At 47.7% G+C, this 16,257-nt stretch overlaps 1 protein-coding gene across 1 annotated transcript in view; it reads right to left on the minus strand.

Moving 5' to 3' along the window:
- Window positions 1-15,963, minus strand: part of BOC (BOC cell adhesion associated, oncogene regulated) — a 37,865-nt gene extending 21,902 nt beyond the window's left edge. Inside the window, exons 1-2 of the mRNA XM_004373736.1 lie at window positions 15,867-15,963; window positions 14,972-15,250 (exon numbers count right to left, since the gene is read on the minus strand). Of these exons, the coding sequence (XP_004373793.1) occupies window positions 14,972-15,250; window positions 15,867-15,963 (376 nt within the window). The remainder of the gene's footprint in view (window positions 1-14,971; window positions 15,251-15,866) is intronic.
- Between the last annotated feature and the right edge of the window lie 294 nt (window positions 15,964-16,257).

Raw genomic sequence — 16,257 nt, forward strand, 5'->3', positions numbered from 1 at the left:
CCCACTGTTAATTGAGGGCTTCTCTAGACGCAGAGCACGCACTGCCGCATGCATCCGCTGTACTACCCAGGACGAGAGGACCTCGTGCCTCCTTCGACCTCTCGGGTGCCTCTGCACCCTGACAACTGCTGGTTCGAGACAGCAGGCTGCTTGGTAGGGGAGGCACAAGGCTGGGCTCTGTCACCCTGCTGCTGGACAGCCCTCTGTTCCAATGCCAACATGTGCACCACAGCCCGTGTGGGCAGGACCGAGGGCACCCTAGCTGGGCTTCCAGCTCCCTGGATGGCAGACCAGCTTTCCTGGCTTCAAAACGAACAAGCAGCAGTTTGCTCACTGGCCCTGTCTCCTCCCCGTCAACTAAGCTTAAGCCTTAGCTGTCGCTTCACTAGACAGGCGCTCCCAGTTGGGCTGTTGGAGCAAAACTTTCATTTCCCTTAGGGATCAAAGGCAGAGTGGCAAACTGGTGAATGATCGGAAAATCCAACTACCTCCTTTCCCAGTGAATCTGGCAGGAAGGAGGGCAGGAGGGGTGGAGACTCCACGATCATCAGCCAGGTGGCCGTCAGGCAGAGGCAAAGAAGAGCGCTAGCTGGCCATATAGGAAGGAAACCAGCCTGTTCCCAGGCCCCTTTGTCTGCAAAGCCGTCTTCCTGGCCACATCCCTTCCCTGGGTGGCTCAGCCGGCTTCACTGGGGCTCAGGAGACAGGCTCTTCAATCACAAACGGGCCAGCAGGCCTCCCTGCAAAGCGATAGATTGGGTTTCATGGGGAAATGGTTTGACAGGACCCCTGCCCTTGCCTGTCGGCTGGTGTGTTTGAGAAATCTATTAGAGGGATGTTTTTGCAGCTTTAATCCTCTTCCCTTCCTCACACCCCTCTTTTGCACCCTTTTGCATTCTTCCAGCTACTTCATTAACTTGTCCGTGTCTACTCTTGTTGTTTCTCAGCTCTCAACAGGTCAGGAGCCCTGGTCTTGGGGCCATCTCTGAGCTTACTGACCTTCTTTTCTTGTCACAGAACTTGGTGCTTTCTGAGAGAACTCATAATGCTTTAGGCTCCATACAGAAGCCTGCCCAGTTCCTTCCTTATAAGAACTCAGTCTTAAGGGGAGATGTATATTCTGATGTATCGCTTCCGAGGAACCCCTGGATACACAAATTACAAGCATATGATGTGTTCTGTTTCCTGTTCACACGTACAGAGTACATCAGCATGTGCCCTCCTGGCCACAGTGACAATGAAGCAAACAGAAGACTTCTGGAAGCACACGGGTGTAGCTGCCATCACAAGGATCTTATGCAAAACTACAAATTCAACAAATTTTCTTTCGAGGCTTGTTTTCAGCTTCCTTTCACCACCTTCTAGTATCGATCCTTCCTTTATTAATGAAGGTTCAGTAAAGCTATGCATCAAATCATGATATTTGATGGATACTTGTGCATTTTCATAACACAAATTGTCAAATCTTAACAACAGGCTCATGCACCTGAGTTTCTATGAACTTTATACTTCCAGTTACAGGGTTTAAGCTCTAGGCTGTGTTCCAGCAAAACACCTCGTGTATGCCATAAACCTAACAGTCACTTCAACGGGCTTTCTCATTTGACCCTCTTCTCCCCAAACCTCCTTCAGGCTGGGAATCAAGTGCAGTTCTGTTTAAGCAAGAAGGTGGGCGGGACAGCACCTTCGACCTACATGCTGCATGGGGTTACCAACATCCCCATCTCCAGGAGTTCAGCTGGACACTTAAAAGTGTAGTATGTTTTGTTATATATATGTACATATTCACCATAATAAAATTGAAAAAATAAACCTTTTTTTAAAAAAAGTTTGGACTTCTACCCATCCAGACATTTCTCACATGCGATCCTGTCCTCCCTTCCTGCTCGTCCTCAGGGATCAGGACAAGCTTACGCTCATCTGCCGAGGTCTGACCGGGCTCCACCAGACGGCGGGGGTACCACACTGGGCCGGCTTGGCAATGCTGCCGGGACAGCTTGGCGGCCTCACAGCCATGGTAGGTTTCTAGACTGGCTAATTCTGTTGTTCAACTCTCCTGGCGTCCAAGCCTCAACTTGTCCCTGTGGTGGCTCGCTCGGTCTATGGCTGATGCTACAAAGCACAGAGAGCTTTTGCCTTAATGGAGCACAACTCTGTGGCATGCTGCCCCCACGGGCCTTCCCTGCATCTCAACCATTTCTTGAAAGATGGCAAAGGTGCAGGGGAAGTAAAGTTAGTAATCGCCTTCTCCTGCAGAACCTTGGCCTCACTGCTGCACAGCCGGACTTGGATTGGGGTTCTGAGGGTATTGGCACTGTCTTACCGCATGGCCTCTGGCAATGTGGGGCTCTCCTGTGCCCTCAGCTGCTTCACTGATAGAGACTCACAACGCTATTCTCCACCCACGGCACCTGATGAGCCAGGGCTTGGCATGACCCCAAGGCTAGTCCTCCGAAGTAAATTGTTCTGCAAATGGAAAACCGCAGGGATCATCTGCTAAGGATGTGGAGAAACTCTAGAAGCAGAGAACAGGCTGGAGCCCCATGGTGCTTTCAAGAGGTCAGAACGCCTGGTGCCTGGTGAATGGACAGGGTTTACTGTGGACTGGGCAAGCATCTCAGAAGCCATGCATGCTGGGTAGTGATTAAGTCCACTACCAGCCTGTAGCCCTGGCACACAGACCACTGAAGCCAAATCCAGCTGTATCCCACAAGGCTGGGCAAAGCCAGCACGCTCTGTAGTCAGCATTCAGCACAACACCATCCCTTCAGGCATCACTGAGTCATTCATTCAACCACCAGGCACTGCAGAATTCTGCCTGTTACCCCAGGCACTGCACAAGACACAAAGAAGATGTAGTTCTTAAGTGCAGAGAGTTTTTCATCTAACAGATAAGACAAAAAAGACAACACACAAGGCAGAATATAATAATTCACAAGAGTAATGTCTTCATCCTGCTTTGGTGAGTAGTGTCTGGGGTCTTAGAAGCTTGTGAGCAGCCATCCAGAGCAAAAGGTAATGAAAAAAAACAAAGACTCAAGGGAGCAATGAGTTCAAAGGACTAACGGACCACAAGAACCACAACCTACACGACCCTAAGACCAGAAGAACTAGATGGTGCCTGGCCACCACTACTGACCACTCTGACTGGGATCACAACAGAGGGTGCCAGACAAAGGAGAAAAAGGTAGAACAAAAAATCAAATTCACAAAAAAGACCAGACTTACTGGTCTGACAGAGCCTGGAGGAACCCTTGGCACTATGGCCCTAAGACCCTTCTGACCTGGAACTGAAGTCATTCTCGGAGACCAACTTCTAGCCAAACAATAGACAAGCCCATAAAATAAACAGTAACATCCTAGAGAAAGTGCCCCTTAGAACGAGCAATTATCTGAGATCACAACTGCAATGTTTGCCCAAAAGCAAAGATAAGAAGGCAGGAAGTGCTGGAAAATTAGGATGGAAAGAAACGGGGAGCCCAGGGCGGAAATGGGGAGAGTGCTGACACATTGTGGGGGATGAAGCCAAGGCCATAAAACACTTTAGGTACAAACTATCCACTGGGAATCTAATATGCTCTGTAAACTTTCACCTAAAGCACAATTTTTTTTTTTTTTTTAAAAAAAGGGATGTCTCCAAGCACGGCCCCCACCACCTCCACCATCGTTCCTGCCTGTCAGGTCACTGTGGTCTGCAGAGAAGCTGAGAAAGGGGGTTGGCAGAGTGAGCCTGCCGTGGGAGAGTGGAGGAACACACTGCTCTCGCAGGGTTTTTCCCAGCTGGCCAACTGCAGCAATAACTCTGGCTCCAAAGCTGTCTACTGACAGCCATGGAAACATGACATGAGATTTCTCAAACACACTTGCTGATGAAAGCAAGGCATGCTCGCTCTCATTGAAATAAAAACAATTTCCACGGAGAAAAAAAAAAAAAAACACCTTTGCAGATGCCAAATACATTCATCATCAAACCCTGCGTCGTTTTTTCTTTGAGCTGAGGTGGGGACTGGACCCAGATTTGAGCAGTGGGAGAAAGCTGAGGATGGGGAAGAAATTAAAGAGATGGGCTAATGAGGGCAGAACATCAAAGTCAAGAAGGGAGGGAGAAAACTGGGGGTCACCAGAAGAGGATAGGAGGCATATAGGGAGGAGTGTGAGAGGAAGGAGGAGAGAATAAAAAGAACCCATTCTGCAATGGTATTAAATGATTTGCAATAAACTGGACTAATGCTTCAGGAATTTCTTGACTTTATGCAATTAAAATATACATATTTTAAAAAGACATAATAAGAGGGCAAGAAATATGATTAATCCTTGAACACTAGTCAAGGGAGGGAGCCATGTCTCCACTGAGTCTGGCAGCCAGATGAACTCAGAAGATGTTTGCAGACTATCTCATTTATCTGACTTCAGTGCTGCTCTGAGGTAGGGCTGGCTAGCAGAACTGGGGAGTTTCTTTTGGACTAGATGAAGGGATGAAATGGTTTGAAAAAAATACACTGAAAAAAGAGAGAAGGAAAAAAGGGATTTACTTGCCAGCAAGCCACATCACACATATTTCTCTGATCAACCAAATATAAACTATAAACTTAGCAATGGGAAAATTAATGTGAGCCCCGGTGGTCTGGACTCATCAGAGCCAGAGCTGGATTCTGGCACAGCCATCAGCAGGGCTGGCGGGCTGTACAGGAAGAGAGGGAGGAGGGAAAGGGAGGCTGAGGCGCACAGAGGGAGAATGGAGACTCCTTCAGCGTGGCCCCTGTAAACAGAATTCCAGATGCGAGAGGCTGGGGCAGTGTCCTACGGAAGTGAATCCACCCACGGTGGTTCCCGCTTTTTCTGCCCTCACACCTGGGGAATTCTGATCCCATCAAGCCACTGTCTCTGACGGTGCCCCGTGAAGTGTCAGGTGGGACACAGAGCCACATTCACAGGTGTCTCCCTCCAAAGGTCCTCAGTTTCTCTTAAATAGCCTTTCATGCTTCTGACAGCCATCATTTTTTCTAAATTCTACTTGAATCTATTTGCATCTTCAATCTGTATCCTAACATATTAGAATTTGGTGAAGAAATCTTTGTTCACCTTCTGCATACCCTTTTTGACCTTCCAGACTTCAAACACATCTTATCTGGGAGACTTCCTCTTTCTGGACATCCATGGAGGGCCTCTTTTGTGGGGGACCCTGTGTAACACTGTGGACACAGGGACGAATGAGAACAGTCCTTGCCTCCAGGGCAGGGGACCATTCAGGAAAGGGCAAGGGATGCAAACTTAGGATGCTAAGGAAGCTGCAAGAGGAAAACCTGCTCCAGATTTGGGAAGGCACGTGGTCACAAAGAGATTGCTAGAGAAGATACTTGCATCTTGAAAACTGGGAAGGAAGTAGTTAATCCAAGGGAGGTGGGAACTGTCTGGGGAAAGAAAAGGTGGGCGAGGAAGGAAAGGAGGGGAAGGGAAGGGAAAATGCTTTAGGCAGACAGACCACTGTTTTAAAGCAAAGGTAAAGTGCAAGGTAAGTAGAGGAAATGACAGAGTTTGCTAAGTCTAGAGTGTGTGACATGAAGAAAATGGGTGGGAGGTGGGGCTGAGAGTCGGGCTTGTGTTCTGGCTGTGGTTCCGGGCTGATCACCAAACGTTAGAAGTCGAAGAGAACCAGAATCCCTCAGAATTAAGCATGATTCTCCCTACAGGCGGAAAAATGGCCATTTTTGCCTCAGCATGTTCTTTTTCTCCTTTTGCTTACATTTTTTTTTTAAAAGACAAGTAATAATCCTTTATCTTAGATATGAACACTTTGTCACTTAGTCCCATTTTCAGGGCAGACTCATTGTTCTGTAGGTCCCAGGATTCTTACCAGATTCCAAAAATGGCTGAAATACTGAAAGCAAAGCCAGAGTAAAAACTCCTAACTTTTCCACACACACGAGGAGGCAAGGGACTCGCTCGCTCTCCCAGTTTTCTCGCTTGCTCTGCTGGTTTTCTCGCTCGCTCTCCTGGTTTTCTCACTCGCTCTCCCGGTTTTCTCGCTGGCTGTCCTGGTTTTCTCTTTTTCGTCTTAAATGAACCATGCTGCAGCGTGTTTCTGAAAGGACTCCAGTGATTTCAAACCAGCAAATCAGTCCTTCCCTCATCTTCTCGTGTAAAAGGCTCCTCAAAGCCTGTTTTGGATCGTCGAATCTGTAGTTTGTACATGCTTAACACACTACGGGGCCAACCCTTTTCTCTTAGCTTAGAACATGTACTTAGGTTTTCTTGTAAGCACATGGCTGTGTGTGTGCAATGAATGGGCTGAGGAGTGGGGCAGAAGTAGGGAGGGGCTCAGGGGTGGATTATCTATAGGCAAGGTAAGCACAGTGCTTACCTTGCTTTACCAGATCATCTGTAGTGAACAATTTCACATTTTTCCACCACATCAAAGATTCTGCTTCTAGGTATGGCTGGCATCTGTCTCTCTCCCAACCCCACAGCACCCTCCTACAGAATCAAAGCCTCTTTTCACATTTCCAATCCCTGACAGGGGCGGAAGGCCCAGTGAGCAAGGTAAGCATGGGCTTACCTAATCTGTAGTGAACAAATTCACATATTTTTCACCACATAAAACGTGTGAAATTGTTCACTACAGATTAGGTAGTAAGCAGAAGTAAGCCTGTGCTTACCTTCTCCCTGGGCCATCTGCCCCAGGATGGGGGATAAGGTCCTTGCATATTCTTGGTAGAAGACCACCACAGACTTGCGGTCTTGATTTAGTAAATACGGACAACTGCTAAATATGGAATTAAGACCCTGAATATCTGGAGTAAACCTTGACTACCAAGACATGCTGAGCAGAACTTACTGCACGGGGTGTCTGTCTGGGGCCCTGAGCCAGGCCTGGTAGGACTAGTATTGCCATTTGAAGATTTCACCAGAATATCAGCGGAAATTCTTGTGAGGTATGAATTTCTGCCCACCCCACTTTTATTTGAATCCAGTAGGAAACGGAAAGGCTAAGTGCAACTTTAGGAGCCCTCTGGGTGGCACAAATGGTTAAGCACGTGGCTATTAACTGAAAGGTTGGGGCTTGAACCCACCCAGAGGTGCCTCAAAAGAAAGGCCTCACAATCTGCTTTTGAAAGGTCACAGCCATGAAAACCCTCTGGAGCACAGTTCTACTCTGAAACACCTGGGTTGCCATGAGTCAGAATGGAGTCTACAGCACTGGTAATGAGACTTTGGCCTAAAGCTCTATATGACACTTCTTATTCATTTTTGTATTTAGAAAGTCAAGTTGCTTGACACCTTTTGTGTCTAAGCTATCTTTCAATAATTTTCTTGCCCAAGTAGTGAAGTAAAACACATGTAATTTATGGTATGAAACAGCTAAATTTCAAACCCAAACTAGTTCTACTCTCCCAATGACTATACAGCGCATGCGGGCCTCTCTCCCGGCAAAGGCCGACTCACACTCACCCTGGTGAGTGTCTTCAGCCCCAGGTTGCAGCTGCAGGCCCCTTTCCCTCTAGGGACAACTCAGGAAGCCACCTGTGTTTTCTTTCCTCCCCCAACTCTTCTTCCCACCGCCACCCCTTCACCCCCAAAGCAAAGGGCCTGCACAATTGCCTGAGAAGCCCAACACACAAATGTTTTCCCAGTATGAACCGAACGGCTCCTTCTTGTTTTGTCAGGGAGTCATTGGCTGACTGAACCAGTCTAGGGGGTACATAGTTTTAGAAAAAACACTCCAAGGTTTCCTTTTGTAATGAGAAAACGTGCATTCCCAGTGAGAACTGAGGGAAGCAGGAATGGGATGAGGCAGCAAGGAGAGAATCACTGGAGGCTAGATTAAGAATCTGCTCGAACTCACTTTAGAGATAACAGGACTCTGAGGCATCTAAGTACACAATGTGAGAGCTGAATTCAGCTGCTGAAGGCCTGAGAAAGGTATGTGAGGAAGCAAAAGAGTTGGAGATAAAGCTTGTCCCACACACATTCTTCAAGGCTCAACTCCCTAGTCTGCCTTGACCCTTAGAAACTGCTATGAATCACTGCTACTCTCCGAGCTCCGTTAACACCTGTTTACATGGCTACTAGGCCACTTATCAGTCTGATTTGCTTTATGGCTAACGTGTTACTCCAGCCCACCTTCTCCACTAGTCCAAGAGGTCGTCCACAGCAGGGACCAGGTTTTATTATGGACTGTTGAGAATTCTAAACATTACCCAACTCTCAGGGACCAACCTCTGGAACATCCAGACACAGAACTCAGACTGGAGAGTGGATGGTTTGCTATTACCCAAGTGGAACTCATGAACCTTGGTCTTGTCTCATTCAGTAGAAGTCTTTAGGACTAGAACACAGTGTTAAGTGGTAATGTACTTAGGAAGAAACTAAATTAAAGAGAGACTGAATATTAATTGTGGTAAGAAAATACATTCTCAGAAGATCTCTGTAATGATTGCTGGAAATGAAAGATAAATTCTTTCTGTCTACTTGTTTTTCTCTCTACCTACTTATTTACTTATTGCTTGCTTATTTCTCCTCTCATTCTCTCCACCCCTCCATTCTACAAAGGATTTGAAGTGGCTTGTCAAGATATATTCTATAAAATATAAACTTTTAAAGTCAAAAATCAAGTCCCAAAGAGATATAAATCAAAATGCTTAAGGGAAAATTAGAATTCCGAAATGAAGGACCTGATGAGACTGTCAAACATGAACTACAGTTTTGTCTCTGAGATGCCTGTGGCCACAGCAATTCCTAAGGACATGTCTACATGAAGGCAAGAGGGCTCGATAAAGCTGTTCCTGCACCCAGGAAGGGGCCGTGACGATGGGGTCTATGCCTGGTTCTTCAATGGCACAGCTTCATCCAAGGCACAAACATCCAGAGGACTGAAAGGAGTCTATGCCCACAAAGATCGGGAAGAACAACTGCACTGGCAGTGTGGAAACAGCTCTAAAGGTACCATTAACAATTTTGGGGGCTGGACTTCAGAAGACTCTAGTTTCAATTGCCTCCAAAGAGACATATTCTTAAACTACCCCAGGCAGATGGTGTATTTGAGGTGGACGGTGGGGGTTAAAGGAAACTAGAAATACTTTAAGGAAGAAAAGTCTACTGTGCTCCTTAACCGCCCATTCTAGTCCCGGGTCAGAGCTCGCAAGACCTTAATGAAGTGTTTGATGGGAATTCCAGGTAGAGAGCACTAAGCCAGAGGAGCCATGGCTTCTGTCTGTGGGTTATACCATGCTGAGGGCCAGGGACAGCCCACCCTGCCAGCCACAACTCGATGTGTGTCTGCCTGGAAGAAGAGGTAGCAGTGAACAAAAGAAGCAAAAAAGGGCAGCTCTGCGGGCTACACTGACATCATACACAGGTGACACAGGTTGCTCTGGAGGAGGCTGTGCACTTGGGAATCTGGGCTGGAGAACACATATATGATGGGAGCTATGGACTCATAGGAAATGGGGCAGTTCTCCATTCTTAGCCAGCCAGTCCTCTCTCTTGGCTCTGGCTATGAATGGAAGGGAGTCCCTGGGTGGTCCAAATGGTTAATGCACTCAGCTGCTAACAGAAAGGTTGGAGGTTCAAGTCCACCCAGAGGCGCCTTGGAGGAAAGACGTGGTGATCTACTACCAAAAAACCAGCTGCTGAAAACCCTATGGAGCACAGTTCTTTACCGACACACAGGGGGCGCCATGAGTTGGAATCAACTCATAGCAACTGGTTTATGACTGGAAGCTTTGCCACCCTCTGAATGCTCATCCTAAGGGCTGCTCCCAGAAAGAAGACGGGCAGTAGAAAGCTAGACACAGGCACACAGCCCCAGAGCCTGCTGCAAGGAGATGCTCCACAAAGGTTTGTTGACCAAATGGGTGACTGAATGAAGCCTGAAATTTGCAAAATGTTTCAAAATATTACTATCACAAGTTGTTACATTTGATTTTCTAAAAACCTCATGAAATTGGTGATATAAGCATTACAGTGCTCATTTCACAGCTGTGGAGATCTGAGAGATGAAGTGGCTTTCCCAAAGTCACGTAATTGCTAAGTGGCAGAGCTAGGACTTCATCCCAGGATTGTTTATTTGTTTGTTCCTTGTTTTTCCCACTAAACCACTGTGGTTCTTCATTTTATTCATGTGTCAAATTGCGGTAACACTGGACCCCTGGTTATCTGCTGACCTTTACTAAAAGTCAGAGAGCCATGAAGACCATTGCCCAAGGGAATTCCTTCCTTTCCTGTCAGCAGCCTCACCTCCTGACCTCTGAAGCCAGCAGAGTGGACAATTCAGGAGTGCATGTCTGGTCTTAGTGCTCAAAGGCCTTATAGACAAGTTATGGATCTGTTCTCACATACCACCATCAACTTAAGACTTCCCATTAGCTTGAGAACTACAATTCCTAGAGAGACAATTACTACCAGCTACCACCTATTTTTATTTCCAACTACTCCTGGGACCTAGGGATGACAGGGTAATTGGGAGAATTAAAGAATTGAAAACTTTAAAAAAAAAAAAATTTAAGTACCACCCTGTCTGGAGCAAAGGAGAATGAAAAAACCCAAAGACACAAGGAAAATATTAGTCCGAAGGACTAATGGAGCACATGAACCACAGCCTCCACCACCCTGACCTGAACCCAGAAGAACTAGATGGTGCCCAGTTACCACCACTGACTGCTCTGACAGGGATCACAATAGAGGGTCCCAGACAGAGCGGGAGAAAAATGTAGAACAAAATTAAAATTCACAAAAAAGACCAGACTTATTGGTCTGACAGAGACTGGAGGAATCCCCAAGTCTATGGTCCCCCGGACACCCTGCTAACTCAGAACTGAAGCCACTCAGAACTGAAGTCCACCTTTCAGCCAAAGATTAGACACGCCCATGAAACAAACAATAACACACGTGAAGAATGTACTTCTTAGTTCCATCGTGTATATGAGACCAAATGGGCAACACCTGCCCAGAAGCAAAGATGAGAAGGCACGAAGGGACAGGAAGACTGGACAAATGGACACGGGGAACCAGAGGTGGAAAAGAGGAGAGTGCTGACACACCGCAGGGATTGCAACCAATGTTACAAAACAATTTGTGTATAAATTTTTGAATAAGAAACTAATTTGCACTAACGAACAATAAAACTTAAAAAAAAAAAAAGGATTAAGTAGGCGTTTATTTGCATGGTAGATTATCAGAGCTGAGGGACAGAAAACAGTTTTCACGTTGTAGGCAGCTCTGGTGAACTGGTCGTGGCTGTCTGCTGTCCGTGCTGAGGACAATTCTGAGGCTGAATCAGGATCCAGTAACAGAGTCTTGTGTTCAGTTAGCAATGCCCACTGGTGGTTCTGGAGCCCAGAGTGGGAACGGTTGAGCCATATGGAGTGGTTGCCTCCTTAGTGTAGAGCTTGTGAAAAGAAAGGTAAAAGGAAGAGGAATCAAGGATAACAAAGCCAAAAGGATTTCAAAAAGCAAGAATTAGATGAGATAGTCAGAAGTGAGGCATCAGCAACAAGAGATTTGCCCCAAAAAGGGAAGTTTAGGTTAAATAGAAAAAAAAAAGTCTCCACAGAGGAGAGCAAGGCGGGTACCTCCACAGAGAGGGCAGACAGCCATTGTCCACACAGCCGGGACCACCTGGAGTGGAGGGTGGGGTGCACAGGTGGGACTCTTCAGGCTCCATTTTATCTAAAGACCAGAAGCTGATGTTACCAGGTAGGGGTGAGTTCTAAGTGGAAACCCCAACATCCAGTGTTGGGGTGAAAGGGTTCCTGACAAGGAAAGCTCTCCCGACAGAGGCCTCCTTCCCACCCCCTAAGTTCTAGCACCCCTCATCTAAAACTCCGACTTTCAGCACTTGGACACAGGAGGCAGCCTCCAGCCAGGTAGGCCAAACAGCAACTGTTTTGTCTGCAGATGAACATCTGAGCACGTGCAGAAGAGGCCACAGGAAGAGGAAGCCTGGAATGATGTGTGTGGGTGTGAGTGCATGGTGTGCAGGGGTACGCCGCTGCCCTGCCTTTGTCTAAATGCAGACCATGCCTTCAGTAATCCCATCTACCACTCACCTCCCTCCTGTATCAGCCAACCAACAAAACACAGCCCTCATTCTGCTCAGGAATGTGCTTTCAGAAACTTAATCTAACTGCTGAGTCTGGGCCAGATTCCCCAGTGGCATCAACCCAAAGACAGCAGCCCCTTCTCCTGCCCCTGCCACCTTCTCGCCAGCCTGCCACTGCCTGCAGGTTAGGGAGGCTGCAGTTCCACCTCACAGACTCCCTCTTGCTCTCTCTCTCTCTTTCCAGCACTTCTCCAACCTTCCAGTCAGGCCTGAACATTTCACTTCTGATTCATGTCTAAATGACAAGCCAATAGTTCTTGGCCTTCCAACAAGCTGGCTTGGCCCCTGCACAAGCCTTTTCTTACCGTGCCTTCCTGGGCAGCAACCAGACTCTACCTTTGTCCTCACTGCCAACTGCAGATCCCCTCAAGCACCAGAGATAGCAGCGGCCAGGGAGTTTTTTTTAAAAATATAGGCTATAAATTGTCTCTCCTCACACAGATACACCTTGAAGCCAAAGGAGGGTTCCAACATAAATCTTCTTCTCCAGCTCTCCCTTCTTCAAATAATAAAAGGCTCAGCCTGGCTCCTCGTTAGGCCAAATTGATGGTGATGGAATTTCTTGCAATGAGTCTACAGACACATGTGCTGACCTGCTGACCGTTTGCAGATAAAACCTCTCCCTCTCCCCCCTCCCCCAAGATGAGCTGCATTATGTTTTAAAGACACACCTCTTCTGTAATAATGAACAATTGGAGGTGACCTGACTGCCGAGCAATGGGATAAGGGTTCAGTGCACTATGGCACAACCACTCCAGGGATGTTCTAGGGCCATTAATAATACGATCATGCTCTGGTGGGGAAAGCCAGGGTGGCATTAACTAGGAGGGGATGTAAGGGAACCTGCTGGAATGATGGTCACATGGGTGTATATACCCAAACCCAAACCTGTTGCTGTACAGTCGATTTTGACTCACAGAAACCCTATAGGACAGAGTAGAACTGCTTCATAGAGTTTTCAAGGCTATACTCTTTATGGAATTAGACTGCCACATCTTTCTCTCTTGGGGTGGCTGGGTGGGTTTGAACCACTGACCTTCCGGTTAGCAGCTGAGTGCTTAACCACTGTGCCACCAGGGTGTACATCAGATGGTTCACTTAAGATTAGTGTACTCTGTGACTTTACTGTATACATTATGCATTTTACACTCAATAAAACAGAGAGAGTAAATATGATCAGACAGCTAAAGGAAAATGCTCATCATAATGTCGAAGGGAGAAATTAAACATAGAAACTGTACATTCAGTAGTATAACTATGACAATGTAAAAATATGGATGAAGACTGGACAGGTAGACTCCAAAATAATAATGGTAGTTGCATGAGGATGGTGGGCTTAGGGGAGGCAGTATTTTCTGTATATTCTAAACTTTCTATAGTATAATTACAATTTTAAAAAGTAAACAAGGAGTATGATGGTAGGAAGCGTAGCACCGACCACAGCCCTTGTGGCTGTGATGATATGCCCCTGCCAGCTCTCCTTTCTCACCTTCACCTTTCCCACACAAGTCTCCAGGCACTCCCTGCACCCCTTCTGACAAGCAAAGCTGGTATGGCCTGCCTCTCTCACTGAGTGCTCGCAGGCTGCTCTCCGGATCCTGGCACTCAATGGGTGCTCCGACTCAGCGCAAGGTCAGCCTGGCCCCCAAGGGGGGAGGCTGGGGGTACATCCTGCCTTTCACTCCTTGACTGTTTCCCAAGAAAACTGCCTACAGCCTGCATTCCTTTCTCCCACTGAGCAGAGTCCCTCTGCGAACTGAGGGCAGAGAGGGACCTTTTCTCCTTCCCACCTTTGAACTCTTTCCTCCCACACCCTGGGGGCCCCAGCTGGCTTTGGTACAGGGGCATTTCAGAAGTCTGCTGCCTTAGGCTGACGCATAAAGCAAGACCATCGCCCAGAGGGTTGTGATGATGGTGAACACAGAAGGCTTGAGCACGACCGTCCGGGGACGGAGGTCCCTACCAAGTCACGAGGGAACAAACTATGGAAATCGTCTCAAAGTTTAAATTCAAATACCATTAAAGTCCCAACGAGTTTCCCTATTCCCTCTAGGAAAGAGGCCAAGTTGGAGGTAATTCTTAATATTTCCTGGCTCTAGGCTCAGCATATAAGACTTCTCTGTAGCCTTCAGTAATTTATTTAATCAATCAAGTCTCATTTTCCCATGTTCATGATGGCTAGAGAATTAGATTCTGCATTGTGCCTGGAACACAGTACACTCAAGTGGTAATTAAATATAGTAACATGAAGTCTTCTCCTGGCGCATCCTTCTTTGACCAAACTGTCACTTCTCTCTTCTCTTCTCATCTCTGTCACTGTTTCCTTTCCAACACGTTCTACTGTTGATATTCCAGGCCTTTGGAATATGCTTGCCCCTCACAGAAAGACAGGAGGCCAGACCTGGGATGGGGAGGCTCTGTCCAGACAACAGATAGCCTCTGATTGTGGGCAGTGAGTATGAGCCAGGGGGATGGAAGAGGATGGGCAAGTAGTTTGCACAACGGCATCTGAAACCGTAGGGTGTCCAAGTAGAAGGTCATGGCACGGCCCAGCCCTGGGACTCACAGAAACAGTCAGCCATGTCAAGAATACTGACCGGTTTGCCTCTCTGTCTAGTGATTCCGAGCATTGCACCTATTTAGAGTGAAGCTTCACAAGGGCACAATGGTGCCCTACTCAGTGATTAGACCATCTGAGGATTATTGGGCAGCTACTAATCTCTGATTTGAAATCTCAGCTGCTACAACACCTTTTACAGGAAGACCAATGATAGGGCTATATGGAGGGTAGGGAAGAGCGAGAGAGGAAAGAAGAGGGGGAGAAAGACTGCAGCACAAGGCGGGGGGCGAAGGACAGACAGCAGCACTCACTGGCTAGTGTCACAGTGGCTGGCACGCTTGCCACAGCCCCTGCAGGCATCCGGGCCACACACTGGTACCGTCCCACGGTGTGGTTGTTGAGGGCAGTGATGACGAGGGTTCCGCGGGTGATGAGGACCCCCAGAGCATCATCTGAGCTGTTCAGCTCCTTCCCATTCAGGCGCCAGGTGATGTCCATCCATGGGGGCTCCACTGCACAGCCCAGGATCACAGTTCCCCCAAGCTTCTGGACGCTGGAAGCGGGCTGGACAGTGACCTGGGGGACCTCATCTGGAGGAAGAACAGAGATGCACAGTGAACTGACGCCCCCACCCAGGTAGCCTTCCAGAGCTGAGTACCGCAGATGAGCTGATCATTCTGAGTAACTCTGCTGCCCTTGGGTCCATCCCTCAACCTGTCCTTATCCCAGAAGGTAGATTCACAGCAGTGGTGTGGCGTAAGGGCACGAGAGCCCAGGCTTTGGAGCTGGAGGGACTTGGGTCCGAATCCCCGTGGTACTGAGCAGTGTGAGTCTCAGTTCTTATCCGTAAAATGCAGCTAATAACCCTTGCCTCTCAGGGTTGTTGTAAGGTTTACAATGTGTATAAATTGCCTTTCATAATTTCATACAATAAGTGTTCAATAAAAGGCGGTTGTTATTATTATTATTATTACCCCCTCCTCTGGCACAGCTCTAAAATGGATAAAACACCACTTTGTTGTGGTCATTTCTCATCTCGTATTCTTGAGCATGTCCCTGGAGGCCAGCGAGAGTGAACCGTTCTTTGAATCCAGGAAGAGGAAGGCCTTTTTAAAGAGCTGTTGTAGAATGCTAACCTTCCATTTTCCATGAGGGACCGAGTGTTCTCCTAGGAGGGCAGGCTAAGAAAGGGGGGGAGGTACTCACTCAAGTCTGCCAAGGAGCCTGCTGTGGCTAAGAGAAGGCAGGCGAGCATGACCGCTGGCCTCTCCCTTCTCTGAACTGTCGTCACCCCACGCAGCATGGTGTATCACAGAGGGTCCCGAGCCAATGTCCCATAAGCCACTGCGGGTCACTCAAAAAGATAGTGCAGTTCCCTGCAACACTCTGTAGTGAGAGAGAGGGGGGATGGTTGGCCATGATGAGAACGCCTGGCTGTCCCTGCCATAGCCACACGTTCTGGCTCCGTCTCCCGCCCCGGCTTTCATTGTACACGCTGGCCACATTCGAAGTGTAGACTTGGCCAAGTCACTGGGAGGCTGGAGAACACTTTTATGCCATTTTTCATCTGAGAGGCTTCGTAGGAGTTGCCCCCTTG

The sequence above is a fragment of the Trichechus manatus genome, unplaced genomic scaffold (genome assembly GCF_000243295.1).
Source record: "Trichechus manatus latirostris isolate Lorelei unplaced genomic scaffold, TriManLat1.0 scaffold00026, whole genome shotgun sequence".
Lineage (NCBI taxonomy): Eukaryota > Metazoa > Chordata > Mammalia > Sirenia > Trichechidae > Trichechus > Trichechus manatus.